Source organism: Chelonia mydas, chromosome 5 (genome assembly GCF_015237465.2).
Source record: "Chelonia mydas isolate rCheMyd1 chromosome 5, rCheMyd1.pri.v2, whole genome shotgun sequence".
Lineage (NCBI taxonomy): Eukaryota > Metazoa > Chordata > Testudines > Cheloniidae > Chelonia > Chelonia mydas.
In genome coordinates, this window is record NC_051245.2 from 34,753,437 (window position 1) to 34,768,783 (window position 15,347).

Below are 15,347 nucleotides of genomic sequence, written 5' to 3' on the forward strand. Positions count from 1 at the left end.
ATGGCAGCCGCGATCCTTCCATAAGCAAAGGGCGCCCTCTACCCACAGCTCCAAAGGGTACAGTCTTGTTCTCAGAGAGCCTGAACCTCAAGTAACTCTCAGTAAGTCAGAGTAAGAAAAAGCTGTCAAGTCTTCCCCTATAAATCCAAACAAATAATCTATGATTTCATCACACTACGTGTACTAATGAAAGTTTAATTGTTGCCAAGGAGCAAATGTTTCTGGGCACAAGTTTGATAAACTTAGCATCATTCAAACAACATGAACTTGCGCTGCAATAGATCAGGTGTGTGTTGGTTGTTTTTATTTTTTTTTAAAATGTGAATTTTTTTATTTCCCTTCTGATTTTTGAGTTTTTAGGGTTCATATTTTCCAACTTCTCTCTCCAAGCCTAAAGCCTAGAAATGTGGTTTTTTTTTTAAATGAAAGCTGAAATTTTCGTATAATTACCTGACTCCAGGAGCTGGAGCTTTAAGAAAAAGACCAAATACTGTGACCCTTTTTGTAAAAATCATGAGAATTGGCAACACAGCACAGTGAGGAAACCTTTTTAAGGCGTTTCTAGAACCTTTGCCACTATTGTATTTAAGTGGCAGCATTATCTGGGATTTAGAACATTTTAAAGAAATTACATTTGGTCTCAACTTTAGTAAACATGCTTTCATGATGCAACTAAGTTTCCTTCCGGTTACAAAGATTATTGCTTGTTTGACTGAAAGGGGAAAAACAGCACCCAAGGCCCTGTTTAAATAGAGCAAGTGAAACTACAGGGATGACAGGACTGGGTGTTCACTCACCTACAGACAGACATTCTCGTGTGTTTGTGGTGAAATCACATGCAAAGCTCCTAGTGAAGCCAAGGGGAAGTGTGTTGTGTACATGTACAAGGGAAGTATTTGGCTCTAAGTAGGTGCAGAGTTTGGCAGCTGATTGACTGTTCTACAAGGAAGTAGCCATGCTAACACTTAAGAATGGTGGGCCCAGTTCAACACTGCTTATTCAGCAGTATGGAGTATTTTCATGTGCAAAAGCAGGGGCTGTGTGTGGGGGGGGGGGGAGGGGCCCAGCAGGGATCTCTCGAGCAATTTTGGCTGTCTCGGGGGAGTGCATGCTGGAGCAGGGGCTCTCACCACCCTTTTTTATGGTGCAGTGTGCATTACCCTACTGAATTGGGCCAGCAGCATGGAGGTGGGTGGAGGTGCTATGGCTCTGCCTCATCTCACCAGGAGGTCAGAATTCAACTGTCCTGTATTGCTCCCAAGCAGGGCCAGATACAGCCTGCCCCCAACTTCCTTATTTTCCATTTCTAGGTACTTTAATTGCATAAATGAAAATACTTTGGGCCTGATTCAGTCCTGTGGCATGCCTCCATTAGATCTGTATAAACTGACCCAGCAACACTGATGGAGCTGAACCAGTGCAAACCCCTAGCGCACATCTGCAAACTGTGACTTGCTCTAATATCTTACTCTCGTTTCAAAGGAGTTGTGTTTTACTCTGATGCAGCATGTCTACAATAGGGGCTTACACTAGGGCAACTACATCACTGTTGCTCTTCCTGTACAATCAACTTCTGGTTTAGGCAAGGCCTGTCTGGTTCTCTAGTGTCACGTGCCTGGAACTCTGGTGGGGAAATGAGATGCACAAACTTTTTTTGTTTGCACCTTGCCGAGTACTAAACATGCATTCTTTGAAACTGTAGGCAGAGGAAATATATTTATCTCCCACCCACACATAATAACTGTAATGGGGTGTGATGGTGTAAAATGGTGTATGTTTTAGCAACATCTACCCACACTGCCTCTTTTCTGTGCCTTCTGGCACAGGTTTCTTTACTATGCCTGATGTTTCATCTGCTGCTTTCCTGGGAAAAAAAAGCACAAGGCCCCATTCAGCTGAAAACAGCTCCTGCAGCTGCTGGCTCTGGGAGTTCTCTGGGCCTCTTGTGCTTCGCAGATGTTTAGCACAGCTCTTATGGGAAAAATATCCCCTCTTCAGCAGCTCCAGAAGTGGTTACTAGACATCCCTTGCCACTACCACCTCCACAGCACAGTCCTGGGACTCCACCTCTGGGCTCTTGTGAAAAAGTTTGGGGGTATCCACTGAGCATTTTCAGAGTTCCCCAGATCTCAGACTGTGGCAATGAATCCTTCCCCATCTAACCACATGTCTGTCAGCTTGGCAGGAGCTTTAGACAGGCCAAAGCCTTATCCTGCATGGGCAGCAGGTTTGCTCCTGCCTGGGATCAGCTATGGAGGGAAAGTTATGCTAGTTATTAGTCTCTATTTGCCCTTATATTGACAGGGAGGTAGAGAGCAACAGCTATCAAATACTACTCCCTGGCTAAGCTCAAGTCAGAGAAGGACACTAAGGCCTAACACTACACAGTTAGGGGAATGTAAGGCAGCTTATGTTGACTTAATTATATCAGTGTCTACACTACAGCCTTGTCCTGCTGAGGTAGTTGTCCTACGACACCGACAAACATACATGATATATACGAGAAATGTATGACATATGTCAGCGTAGTAAGGTAGACACTGCGTCACCCTAACATCAGCTGTCTTGTCAATTTCATGGCTCCATACTGCTGCTGGGAGGCTCCCCACTCAGGGAGATGAGAAGCCTGGGTGGCTGCCCCCCTCCCCAGCTCCCACCAAGAGCTGGGTGGGGAAGCTGAGCTCCAGGTGGGAGGGCTCTTAGCCTGCCACACTGCCCTCTTCAGTCAGGGGAAGTGCTCCTGGTGAGGACACGCATCACTGACAGAAGGAGGGTAGCGTGGACATCAGCCACCGCAGTAATTACTGAGCCGACTTTAAGTCAACCTAACATAGGTCAATTTTGGGCTGTAGTGTAGACATGTCTAAGAGACTACGCCTGGTCCAGATATTTAAACCTGCCCATCCCTCTCCACTCCACACCCCCAAGAAATAAAGACTGCGAACCAGCCAGGTTCACTAACAGAAATTTCACAGAACAAATCCCAGCAGTGAAACAATACTTATTCCCTCTGCTGTCAGGCAGAGAGAGTAATCCAGCTGTGAGTGGGTGACTTGAATGAAGAAAGAGCAAGGATTTGTTAACCACAGGAAACTGAGGGCTTATTTGCACCATTCAACCTCCCATGTTTTCCCAAAACTTGCATTGCACATTTGTTGTTCTGAGAGGAAGGTGTGGGGGGATATGGACTGAGTGGGTATGTCTACACTGCACACTAAGGTAGGGCGTCCATACACAAATCAATCTGACTTGGGTCAGCAACTGCTCGGGACACAGGTCTTAGGACCCTGCAAATGGGTTGGGTCAAAAACCAAGTCCCACTGAGACTCGGGTCCAACACCTGTCATTTTGCACAGTACACACAGGTCAAGCTGCAGAGTGAAGCCAGGTCTGCATAGCACAGTATGAATACATTAGCATGGCTGAGAGACCTGGGTTCAGCAATTGTAAACCCATGTTTAGAATGCAGGGTGGAAACACCAAGTCCGCAAACCTGGGTCCCACAGACCCGGGCTTAGTGTGCAGTGTAAACATACCCAATAAGGCTTCCACTTTGCCTTTTTGACTAGCTTGGCCCTCACCGAGCTTGAATGCTGGACCCTCCAGAGCTTGCACGGTACAGAATTTCAGAAATTTTCAGCTGGATGGAACCTACACTGGAGCAAATGTACAAGAAGTATTTAATAACTATTAGAATAGATCCCTTTGAAATACCAAGGCAAAAAAAAAAATCTATAAGACAATATAGTTTTGAAATGATCAGAAAAATATGAAGTCAGAGAGGAAGTGTAGTTGAAAGTAATGCTATGTATGGAGGCTACACATTAATTCTATTCCAGACCCGGGGGGGGGGGGGGGGGGAGGAGGGAGATATTTTAAGCATGATAGAGTTAAGACCAAAAATGTTAGAATGGGGATGTTTAATCAGTGTATCTTCTGCTTGCAATTCATGTTTTCTGTTTATATGATAGAGATGTTTTGAATACTTACTATAAAAGTGTCACTATAAATCAATTAAAGTGTACAGTAAAAGCTTTGTCATCAGGCATGTTGGGGAATGGGGGGTGCCAGTTAGTCAAAAATTCTGGTTAACTCAGTTATACTTACTAATGGAGGGAGTTTGGGTGTGGGAGGGGGCTCGGGGAAGGGGTACGGGAGGGGTTTCAGGGTGCCGGATCCAGGCAGCGCTCACCTGAGGTGGCTTCTTGCCAACAGCGACATGTCCCTGCCGCTCCTAGGTGGAGGCCTGGTCAGGCGGCTCTGTGCGCTGCCTCCGCCCGCAGGCGCTGCCCCCGCAGCTCGTGTTGGCCATGGTTCTCGGGCAATGGGAGCTGCGGAGCCAGCCCTTGGGGAAGGGGCAGCGCACAGATACCCCGTGGCTGTTCCTCCACTTAGGAGCAGCAGGGACATGTTGTTTCTGGGGAGCCATGTGGAGCCAGGTAGGGAGCCTGCCAGCCCCGCACCAACTGGACTTTTAATGGCCCGATCAGCGGTGCTGACCGGAGCCACCAGGGTCCCTTTTTGACCAGGTCTTCCAGTCAAAAACTGGACACCTGGCAACCCTATAAAGATTTGTATTGGGAGATATCAGAAATGCTGATTTCTAGAGATTTCCAGTTGGTAAAGTGCTGGATAACAGAGCTTTTACTGTACTTCGATAATTGCACTGTAACCTACACACAGAACTCATATTTAGCATTAAAAAGTTATCTGAAGCAAAGTTCATGCAGGACACTTAAACAGTATTATAGATATTACGTTACCAATTGCTTAACATGATGCATCCTAAAGAAACCATTCACTTTTCTATAGGTTACTACTATTATTATAGTGCCTAGTCACATCTGATATTTGCCTGCTGTATTTTTCCACCTTTAATGAGTCCCTCAGTAATTTCTTAGCTGTTGTACATTTGGGGGAGCATTTGTGATGGGTAGTAGAAACCCTATGAGGCCCCAAAAGTGGCTCCCCGATTGCCCCATATAGCAATGATTTCTTTATAACTTGATAGGAAGAGCATTTAACATTACACTGTACTTAATGAAGTTAGGATTTCCACAGGATGAGAGCTTCAAGCCTTTAGAACACTGTCCTGTAACAATATTTGCCATTTTACACTACATGTATATTTTATTCTCAGTGGTCTGAAGTCACAGGTTTACAGCCCAGTCCTGACAGGCGTGGAGCACTCTGGCCCTGATCCATCAAAAACACGCATGTCCTTAACGCTCAGCACGTGACTATTTCCAGAGACATAAATGCTTTGCTGGATCAGGGCAAGAGAGCCCAGCACCTTGCAGCATCAAGCCTATATTTAATATTTGTTAATAATGGTGTTGTGCCACAGGAAACATGGGCTAGATCCTCAGCCAGTGTAAATTGGCACAGCTCCCCTGGCTTTGAGCAATGCAGGCCAGTTTACACAGCTGGGGTTTCCTGCCCTCGGCCTTTCCAACTGAAATTCTTCTTCAGTTCTGATGCCCCATGCCTTAGAATTTCAGACAACAAACAATCATTGTAATGCACGTGGTGTATTGTTAAAATATTGATAGTTAGCCCTCACCTGTACTGCCCAGTGAAGAGCTGTTTTAAAGTCTTTGTCCACCAGAGTTGGATCTGCTCCTTTCTGCAGCAGGGTTTGCACATGCTGGGGCCGATTGTGGAAAGCAGCCCAGTGAAGGGCGGTCATTCCCTAAAAATCACAATCCAAGACAGTAAAGAATTATCATTCACAGAAAGATTTAAAACGTCAAAGGATTTACTTTTCCTTTTCACTAGAAATGAGTTTAGGGTGACCAGATGTCGCGATTTTATAGGAACAGTGCCGATTTTTGGGTCTCTTATATAGGCTCCTATTACCCCCCACCGATTTTTCACATTTGCTGTCTGGTCACCCTAGATGAGTTGGGCAATTTGGAGATCGGAAATCCACCTGCTCAAGATTGAATAATTTGAAGCAGTTTCTGGCTTAATGGGGTTGTATAAAAAAAAGTAGCAGCCAATAAAAAAGGTTGACTACTATAGAAGACATACAAATATTAGATACATGCCTCTTTTATTAAAGTAATGCATCAGTCAGAAGCATAATAGGTTCCTCACATGTTAAAGTTGCATACAGTTCCCAATAGAAAGCCCTCTTTTAGGCTTGTGTTTTATCACAATGCAACAGCCTTATCTCTAACTCACAATAATTACTGTGGGTTAGCTTCTCAGCTGGTGTAAAGCAGTCTAGCCCCACTGACTTCAGTCTGGGCTGGCTGAGAAAGTGGGCCAGTTATTTTAACAGTAATCTCAAAATACAAACAAACAACAACCAAACAATGAACGGAGAACTTGATTCTCTGCTCTATCGAAGCTGTCCTTATGCAGTGCAAACTGGTCTTAGCAGACCAAGAATCCACGTTGTATGTGCACATCAACCAACATCAAAAGCAAGTCCACATATACACTTTAAATCTATGTTACACACTTTTCCTATCAAGGTACCTAAGCAACATCAGTCTTAAGAAATATAATATAAGCACCATTCTTGTTTGGTGGCTTGTTATACACCCACTTTGCACAGGCATCAATGACTACACAATGTGTGGAAATCAGTTCTGTGGTTTCTCTTAGTTTTCAAGAGGGTAAAAACCCAAATTGTGTAGAATGGAAGAAAAATTAAAACTTCAAATAAAACTCCAAATGGTTGCCAATCAAGTCCAAATTCCTTAACATTAGTTTCTCTCTGCTCATCGAGTCTGGGCAGGGGTTGGGAAGTCCAAATACTTGAGAGATCAGTTAAACCAGGTTTTGGTTATTTTGGTTTTGCAGAACTTTTTCATTGGGGCTTAGTTTTACAAGAAACAAAAAACCAGGGTTAAATCCAGCCCCATCTAGGTTAATAGGAGTCCCCCCGCCCCACCCCACCCCATCAACTTCAGTGGTGCCAGGAGTTCACCACAGGGACCTGACACTGCTGATGGACACTGAATATCCTGGGACTCTTGACCTGAGGCACTACAGCAGTGTTTTCTGCCCTGAGAAGTGAGTGCAAAGCTAGTTCAGGGGAACAATGAGTCAGTGTAGCCAGGGCAAGCTACAGGATGCCAGATCAGCCTCCTCTCATCCATCTGCTGGTAAAAGTGGTAGGTGTCCCCTTGAAAAGTTACCCACCTCCCACTTTGGCCCCAATGAGCAGGCCCGCAGGCAGCAGCTCACCCACCCAAACTTCTGTGTTGCCATCTGTGCCCCCCCGCCCCAGTGGTGGCATGTAATGTATTAGAAAACTAGTAACTCCCTAATCAGTAATATTTGCATGTGATGTACATACAATAAACCCACAAAGAAATGTACAGATATGTGCTGGAAATATGTTCTGAAAATGTATGTGTCGACCAGTGCCAGTTCCAGACAAAGGAATATGCTTGAATGAGTCTCCAGTGTAAATTAAGCAAGGTGTGACCAAAGACAAAGAAAAGCACATTGCCACGCAAGTTAAACAAAACCATCAGGAGAGACAGTGGGGACAGATAATCACCTTATAACCTTGACAGGGGTTGGAAACCGCACCCTCAGGAAGCCTTTCTGAGGAATTGTGTGCCTCTAATTTTTGTTCAGCTGCCCTCCTTCTGGAGGGATTTTCAATACACATCTCTTGGCAGCCTCCACTGAAAGTCCTTAGAGATAGCTCCAGTCATAGAAACAGTGCGGCTGCCAGCTGTATTTCTTACTATTTAATGTGTTTGGGTTTTGTGGGGTGGTTTTATAAAGTTACAGGAAAAAAAAAAAAACTTGTTTTCCTTTAAATTGGGCAATAGTTAGGAGAAGAGCTGTTAGTGCAAACAAGCTCTGAGCACATTTCCAAGCAAACATGAATAACCAGGGGTCTAGCACTGAACCGTCAGACAAATATGCTCCTGATGCCAAGTGGTGTTTAATACACTTTTGACCCTTGAGATTTTAAGTTGAATGTGGTAACATACAGAAAAAGCATTGAGGATTCCAAGTGTCCTGCATGGTTCACATTAAGTTTTAATTCTGTGCAACTCACCGAGACTATAACCCCACATTTTCAATATAGGGCCAAATCCTAGATCCTGTTCAGGCTGTTGTAAGTCTTATATAGCCAAGTAAAAAGGCTCTGCAAACCACAGTGTAGATGGGCACGAAGTACAAGGCAGGAAGGAAATTTGCAAGTTAGTGCCCTTCAGCAATATCCTCAAGTTGCTACCAGGCTGGAGAGACATATTTGAAACAATGCACCAGATTCTCTGTTGTGTGCTGGCTCCTTTGTGCTGAATGGATGGAGCTAGTAAGCAGCCAGATGTGGCAAACAGAGTTCCTCCGGTGTGCGATGTGGAGCCAGCATATCTAATCCGTCTCCCGGCACAGGGGTATATTTAGTTGGTGTACAATTAAGGACCATAGCAATCTGGCATAAAATGGTTGCTGGACCTATAACACGGCTTCAGGCAGACCTCCCAAGAAGAACTATCTGCCTGATGGTGAGATGCTCAGTGAAGGAGAGAATCTGTCTAACTTGAAAATAAGCAAAGAAATCCCTATCTTGGCAGGTGACGTAGGAAGGATGTGCAGGGAAGCATAACTGGTGGCATGTGGAGGGAGTGGGTTTATCGGCCCAGATTCCATTTGCATCTGCCAGCTCCATTTGAGAGCAGTCAGCCAGGAGATCCACAGTGAGGCAATGCAGCTAGGGTGACCAGATGTCCCAATTTTATAGGGACAGTCCCGATTTTTGGGTCTCTCTTATATAGGCTCCTATTACCCCCCACCCCATCCCAATTTCACACTTGCGGTCTGGTCACCTTAGATGCAGTATGTATATAAACTGAGAAAAATGAAACCAACTTCTGTAAAGTGCTCTGAGGCCATTAGCTGAGAGGTGCTAGATCAGTGCAAAATACTATAATTAGGGCTGTCAAGCGATTAAAAAAAACTTAATTGCGATTAATTGCAGTTTTAATCGCACTGTTAAATAGAATACCCATATTAAATTTAAATATTTTTAAATATTTTTGGATGTTTTCCATATTTTCAAATATATTGATTTCAATTACAACACAGAATACAAAGTGTACAATGCTCACTTTATATTATTTTTATTACAAATATTTGCACTGTAAAAAAGATATAGTATTTTTCAATTCACCTCATACAAGTACGGTAGTGCAATCTCTATCATGAAAGTTGAACTTACAAATGTAAAATTATTTTTACATGACTCCCTTCAGCTGAGTGATCCCTTGTTTGCAAAGGAGGGTGGATTTTATCTCCACTTGGCATGGAGCGGGGCCGGGGGAGGAGGAAGGGGAAAGGCTGATGCAGGGAATGTGGGCTTGCCAGGCCGCTATCCTCTATGACAGCGTTTGTCAAACTTTTTGTGCTGGCAACCCCATTTGGACATATATATTTTTTACCCTCCTCACTAGAAAAAATTTTGGCCCCCTACCTTCCAACCCCCCCCCCCCCCCAGGGCACAGGGCTTCCCCACCTCAGGGTGCGGGGCTCTGGGTTTCAGTCCCTCTTGAAAGCAGGGCTCCAGCTCAGCTTGGGGCTTCGGCCCCCTCCACTGCTCCGAAGCTGTGGGCTGGAGCTTCAACCCTCCCCCGACCCTGGCTGTCTCCCCAAGCTGTGGGCTGGGGCTTCAGCCCCACTCCTGCTGGGGATGCTTCCCTCCCCACCCAGAGGGATCTGATTAACACTTTAATTTTGTTTTCAGTTAATTGTAGGTGTTAAATTATAATTAGGGTTGTCAATTGCAATTACTATAATAAAAAAAGTAATTCTGTGGACCCTTTTTAGGCAACAGGGAAGAATATGACCTGATGCATGGTACCATTACAGCTGGTGCATGTTTACTCACCTCATTGTCCCGATGATTAATGTCACTTAGATGCGATTGCTGCAGCAGCACCGCTAGAAGCCTGTGGAAGCAAAGATATATTTAATATGCTACATTGACGGCTAAAACTGGATGAGAGGTTTTTAGAGAAACAGAACCCACAATTGAAAGCAAAATTAACAGCAGTGATGGATGTGAACCAGAATCCCAGATCTTGTATGTGTTCATGTTTGAAAGCCAAACCCAGATCCACTTCTGAAGTTTGTGGCTTACTCTATTTGTAACTAAAACCAGAACACAAACTCAACACTTGGAATCAGAGGTCACCTGTACATAAATGCAAAAGCAGACACAATCAGGAATAATTCCAGTGTTAGTTTCCAAAATAATAAATGGGCATTAATATATCAGAATGTGTAGTGAATACCTGAGCAATTTTTTTATAGCCTAGAAATCAATAGAACTATTCATTGTGATCCTTTTAAAGTGTTAAACAGAAATGCAAATTACCTTCCTATTATACTTTTGTATTCTTGGATTAAGAAGCCCTTGTATGCATGCACACACAGAGACAGGGTTAGATTACGGCTCACAGTCTCTCTGTTGGGAGTAAGGCAATTATGCCATAAACTGGAATTTATAGAGAAATACATCTGTTTACTTTTGTAGAGAAGTAGAGTATAAACACTCCCATGTTGTGGCGGGAATAGTTAGAACTATTATACATGAGATGTTGGTTTTTCATGGTATGGAGTCCTGAAATTGACAAGACAGCTGATGTAAGTAACACAGTGTCCACGCAGACACTGCATCACCTTAGCTACACTGACATAAGCCCTATGCCTCTCATGGAGGTGGAGTTATGTCAGTGTATTAGGGCACTTACTACAGCTGTGTCCCACCATTGTATGTTCATGGACATAGTCAGGTCAACGTAAGCTGCCTTAGATCGACTTAGCTGTGTAATCGAGACCAGGCCTTAGGTGAAACAATGGTTTTATAACCTGAGAGATTTTGCTCCAGGATTTTCATAATCACCCTTCAAACTACTGCAGTTAACTCTGAAAATGGTTTGGTCACTGGATTTGGAGCAGGCAAATTATGTTTTATAGAAGTGCGCTGAGCATTGGTTAAAGTGTGGAGATGGTAGGGATATCCAGACCATCTTGTCACATCCTCATATCAGGATCAGCCAATATAGAGACTCTTATGCCTGTTTAGAGTCCATGTGACACTGGCAGATGTAAGGGTCTGAGCTAGCAGAACCCAACTATCAGATTGGGACCATAATACTCACCCAAGGCATGGTAGGTTATGTGGAAGTACTTGCTCCCCCTTCAAACAAAATACAAGAGAAAGGCTCTTCTCTCCTTTGAAATCTTTTACTCTGTTTCTTAGCTGGACAATCCTGAATTGCTCATAGTATATTTTCTGTATCAAGTTGTCCTAGAATGTGTTCTATCAGTCTTAGGTTTAGACAGAAGACATACTATGTAACTTAAGCAATAAATACATATCCAAAATTAGAATATTAGTAGTTATTTCATACCATTCTATAAACACATTTTATAAATTCAAAGCCTATAATTCTTCCATGGTATTCATGTGGTATACCTCACTCTCATCTGAAAACAGGTAAAGTTCAGGTGGATGTATTATTAAACTTTAACAGTATCAGACTGCAAAAATATAGCAAGCTGTGACCCAGCATCATCCCACTCCTGTCTCTTTTCTAGGCACAAACCACCTAGAGACCTTCTTCTGGTCAAACACCTTGTACAATTCATTCACAGTCTTCTCCTCACCACCCTTATAAATGTTTTCAGGTCTATATTTACAATAGCATACACCCCTCCACTCACTCAATTCCAGACTCAACCCCTAAAAGGCCTACCAGTCTCTTCCTTCCCCCTGTGCACTTCCTTCCTGTGCCTTTTCTACCTCTTGGGTAATGGGCTAATTAGCCTTTGGGGCTCTTCTCAGCCCATCCCAATCTATCAATTACTAGGCACAGCTTTTCCTCTCAGGTTTACACCATGGCAATGTAACTGGTGATCCAGTGATCAGAGAGCTGGTACAGATACAGTTGCCCAGAGCTCTGCCACACAAACCTATAATGAAATGCAGCCCTGCCATTTATTTAGCTGTTTGTGCATTAAGCCTGAAAAAAATCATTCTGCAGTCATGGATTGTGAGCTATTAGACAGTACAACTGTTTTAAAGAAGCTGCATTCGAAACTGCTTAGTGATCATTTGCAGAAGTTACAATTCTCCAAGGAGGCAAAAAAATGATTTGCTCTGAAGTGACATACCAACGTGGCAGAATCAGGGTGTAACACACCCAGATTCTTTTCTAACCAGATACTCTCTTCAAAAGTATTAAATCAATTAAAAAATATTATTCGGCCAATGGCACACCAGGGCCTGGACTCAGACTGGTATGATCACTAAAAAGCAAACGGGTGTTACAGCCCTCTTCTGAGGCATGCAGCCAATTGCATAGTCAGGCCATGTTATAATGGACTTAAAAGTCAGGTCATTTTGAGATTGCTGCAGGCCTGAATCTTACCTGTTCTGGGCCTTAAAGGGCGTAGATTTTTTTTGGTGGGAAGTAGAGGAAACATTTTTGTGGTAAACTGATATAATTAATAAAACCCCAGACTGACAGCTCAGAAGTTTGGTATATTAAAATAAGTCCAGGTGGAAATGGATTAGTGGGTAGAAGGAAGGAGAGATGATCAAAAGGTGCTTGATAAATTCATCTATCACATGGCTCTGTAATTTGTTACATAGTTCCACAAATTAACATGGGATGTAATCAATTAAATTAGTGTGTGTGTGTGTGTACATATACATACAACCCCCCACAACGCTGAAAGTCTGCAACCACACAGATGAGCTCTGCCAATTTTAACTACACATGTAGCATGTGGAGAGTCAGCAGGGTCCATTTATCCCATTTCTCACTGAAGGCTCAGCCACTCTATGAAACATGTATTGAAGTTTAAAAACTTGCCAGCCCTTGTGCCTGAAGTGTTTAAATGGACTGATTACAGCCTGTCGATTTCAGCTTGGTCTGTGTGCTGCTAGCTATTCCTCCAGTGCATTGATTTATAGCAATGGGCTGCCAGTTCTTAAACTCAGGTGAGGAAGCACTTCACAATTAGCCACCGCATTACGTCTTCCTTTCAAATCTAAATAGTTGGCAGAGAGCAAAAATGAGTCCAATGGAAAAATCTCACTAATGGGTATGGCACTCCAGCTGCGCCTTCTGGATAACAGGGCAATCATATCCAGAACTAATTTTGTTGACTTGGGCTAATAAGACAGATGAAAAAGAGCTGAGCAGCTGGCACACGCCTGTGTGGAGCAAAGGTCTGCTTGTTTCCATGGGGACTGTGAAAAAACTTCAGGGAACTCTGTGTGCTGCTGTTGTTAAAGTAAATTACTGTTTCCTTTCTAATATCAGCATGTCCAGTGTGGCACAAACATAGCCTTTTCTCTTCAGAGGCTTTGTGTAATGATAACGCACTCTTGCTCTGAAACCCTCCAACTGTACCATCAGAGTGATGCATGAAAAACAATGATGAAGGTGCAAAATTAATACATAAGGAGACATTATAGACTGTCACAATACTCACCTGTAACTTGAACATCAAGTTACAGCTTTGCTGCATCAGATGTGTCAAACCGCCGCTCTAAGTTCTATGCGTTTCTTGCAACTTACACTTTCAACCAGCCTTTTTCAGCTACTCATAAACGATTTACTCAGGAGAGATTTTGCATGAATTTAATCAACTTATATAAATCAGGACTTGAAAAGCTTTAAGAAGCATTCCTATTCACAAAGGAAACTATGATACAAATAGCACATTGGCTTGTGACTTGTTTTGGTGAACTGCTCTTCAGACTTTTTGATACATCTTTAATAACAGCTGTCAAAAATCAACTGTACTACATCTTACCTGATCCTTTAGAGCTACTTTCCATAGGATGGACCAAATCTTAACAGAGTTTGTCTTTTGAACACCTTTCCTCCCATTCATAAACCCATAGGTTGCCTCGCCTCCCAATAATAAACTATTATATTCAAAACAATAGTATAAATACATCATATTATAAATATATTATATATACATATTATATAACAGAGACATGTTCTATGACTGTGGCTCCAAGGCACTATAATAATACTAATGAATTATAATAATAATAATACAAATATTTACTATTTAATGCCACTAACATTATCCACGTAATATTATGGTAGCTGTAGCAATTACTTGCATGAGAAAGTAACATTAGGAAAGTATTTAATAAATTTTTAGCTCTCTTTTAATGCAGCTGTAAACAATGAGGAGCCAGAACCATGTGACCAGCCACCTCTCCATGAACCACGAGCAAGAGTCACATTTTGGGAACCTCTGCTTTAGCATATAGCCTATAACATTTAATTTATATAATAAGCAGTGGCAATAGAGTGCAGGGCAACTGGTTTTGTGGCTCCTGCTGGGAGACCTGCATTTGTAAATAATGCTGAAGCCTGAGTTAAAGAAGAACACCCTGAACACTGGCACCAAGTTAGCTAGGGAAAATACAGCATTGAACTATCATGGAAACAAACGTCCTGTGGTATTTCTAGTATAGAGGACAGCTTGATCACGTTGGTGGTGATTGTTCACTGTGAGAAATCTGGAGTTTCAGTCTCCATTCTGAATTCCATTGCTTTTGTGAGGTTTAAATCAGATTCTTCAACCTGCCTGAACACGTTCCTGTAAAACAAGTGCAGCAGAAAGAGCCATAGACTTAGGTCTAAAGTCCCAATAGCTTCTTCATTTAAATATATGATAATCACCGGATGAAACAGCAAATCACACGGGTAATTGCCACAGCTAGCTTGCCTGCCCTACGCTGCCTCCAATCAGTCAACCTCCATGTTCTTTTGGTGACTATGTACCGGACTGAGAAGATGTTTTACTCAAATAAGCAAACGCCCTTTTAACATGGGTGCTTACCTCACATCAGGCTCTGCGGTAGCAGCGTGCAGTGGCAGTCTCCCATTTTTATCAGGTATGTTCTGCTTGGCACCATTTCGGAGCAGACTGACACAGCCTTCAAGCCACCCCTAAGAAAGAAAGTACAGAAGGTCAAAAAGGAATGGAGAAGATTTGGGGCCAGATCCTCAGCTGGTGTAATTCTGCTTACACCAGCTGAGGATCTGTTTGTCGGTTTCAGAAAAACATCTGGTTAGAGCTTCAAAGATGGTTCACGTTTGGTTCAAATCCTGGATTGGTTCATCCATCCACTTCTGTAATTAAACTTTTTAGTTCCACTGCATTTTGGCCTTTCTTTGGCTGTGGTGGGGCTGGAGGGCTGTTTTAAAATTTGCAGTAGACATGGCACTGAAAATTGCTGTTGTACTAGAAAGTCTTAAGTATGTTCCTGCATATGGATTTTAATTAAATGAGAGTCAGCCAAGACCCTGAGCATTTGATCTGATTTT

The 15,347-nt window shown here is 43.0% G+C and overlaps 1 protein-coding gene and 1 long non-coding RNA gene across 5 annotated transcripts in view; both read right to left on the reverse strand.

Moving 5' to 3' along the window:
- Positions 1–15,347, reverse strand: part of ANKRD55 (ankyrin repeat domain 55) — a 72,442-nt gene that overhangs the window by 28,431 nt on the left and 28,664 nt on the right. For all 4 annotated transcript variants that reach the window (XM_037903188.2, XM_043546924.1, XM_043546923.1 and 1 more), the window contains exons 4-6: positions 14,860–14,969; positions 9,866–9,926; positions 5,564–5,692 (exon numbers count right to left, since the gene is read on the reverse strand). In XM_037903188.2, coding sequence (XP_037759116.1) covers positions 5,564–5,692; positions 9,866–9,926; positions 14,860–14,969 — 300 coding nt within the window. The remainder of the gene's footprint in view (positions 1–5,563; positions 5,693–9,865; positions 9,927–14,859; positions 14,970–15,347) is intronic.
- Positions 9,935–11,732, reverse strand: LOC122465848. Its single transcript, XR_006290950.1, has 3 exons — positions 11,707–11,732; positions 11,394–11,469; positions 9,935–10,171 (listed from the first exon to the last, which is right to left on the reverse strand). It is a non-coding gene; the product is annotated as an uncharacterized LOC122465848 (long non-coding RNA).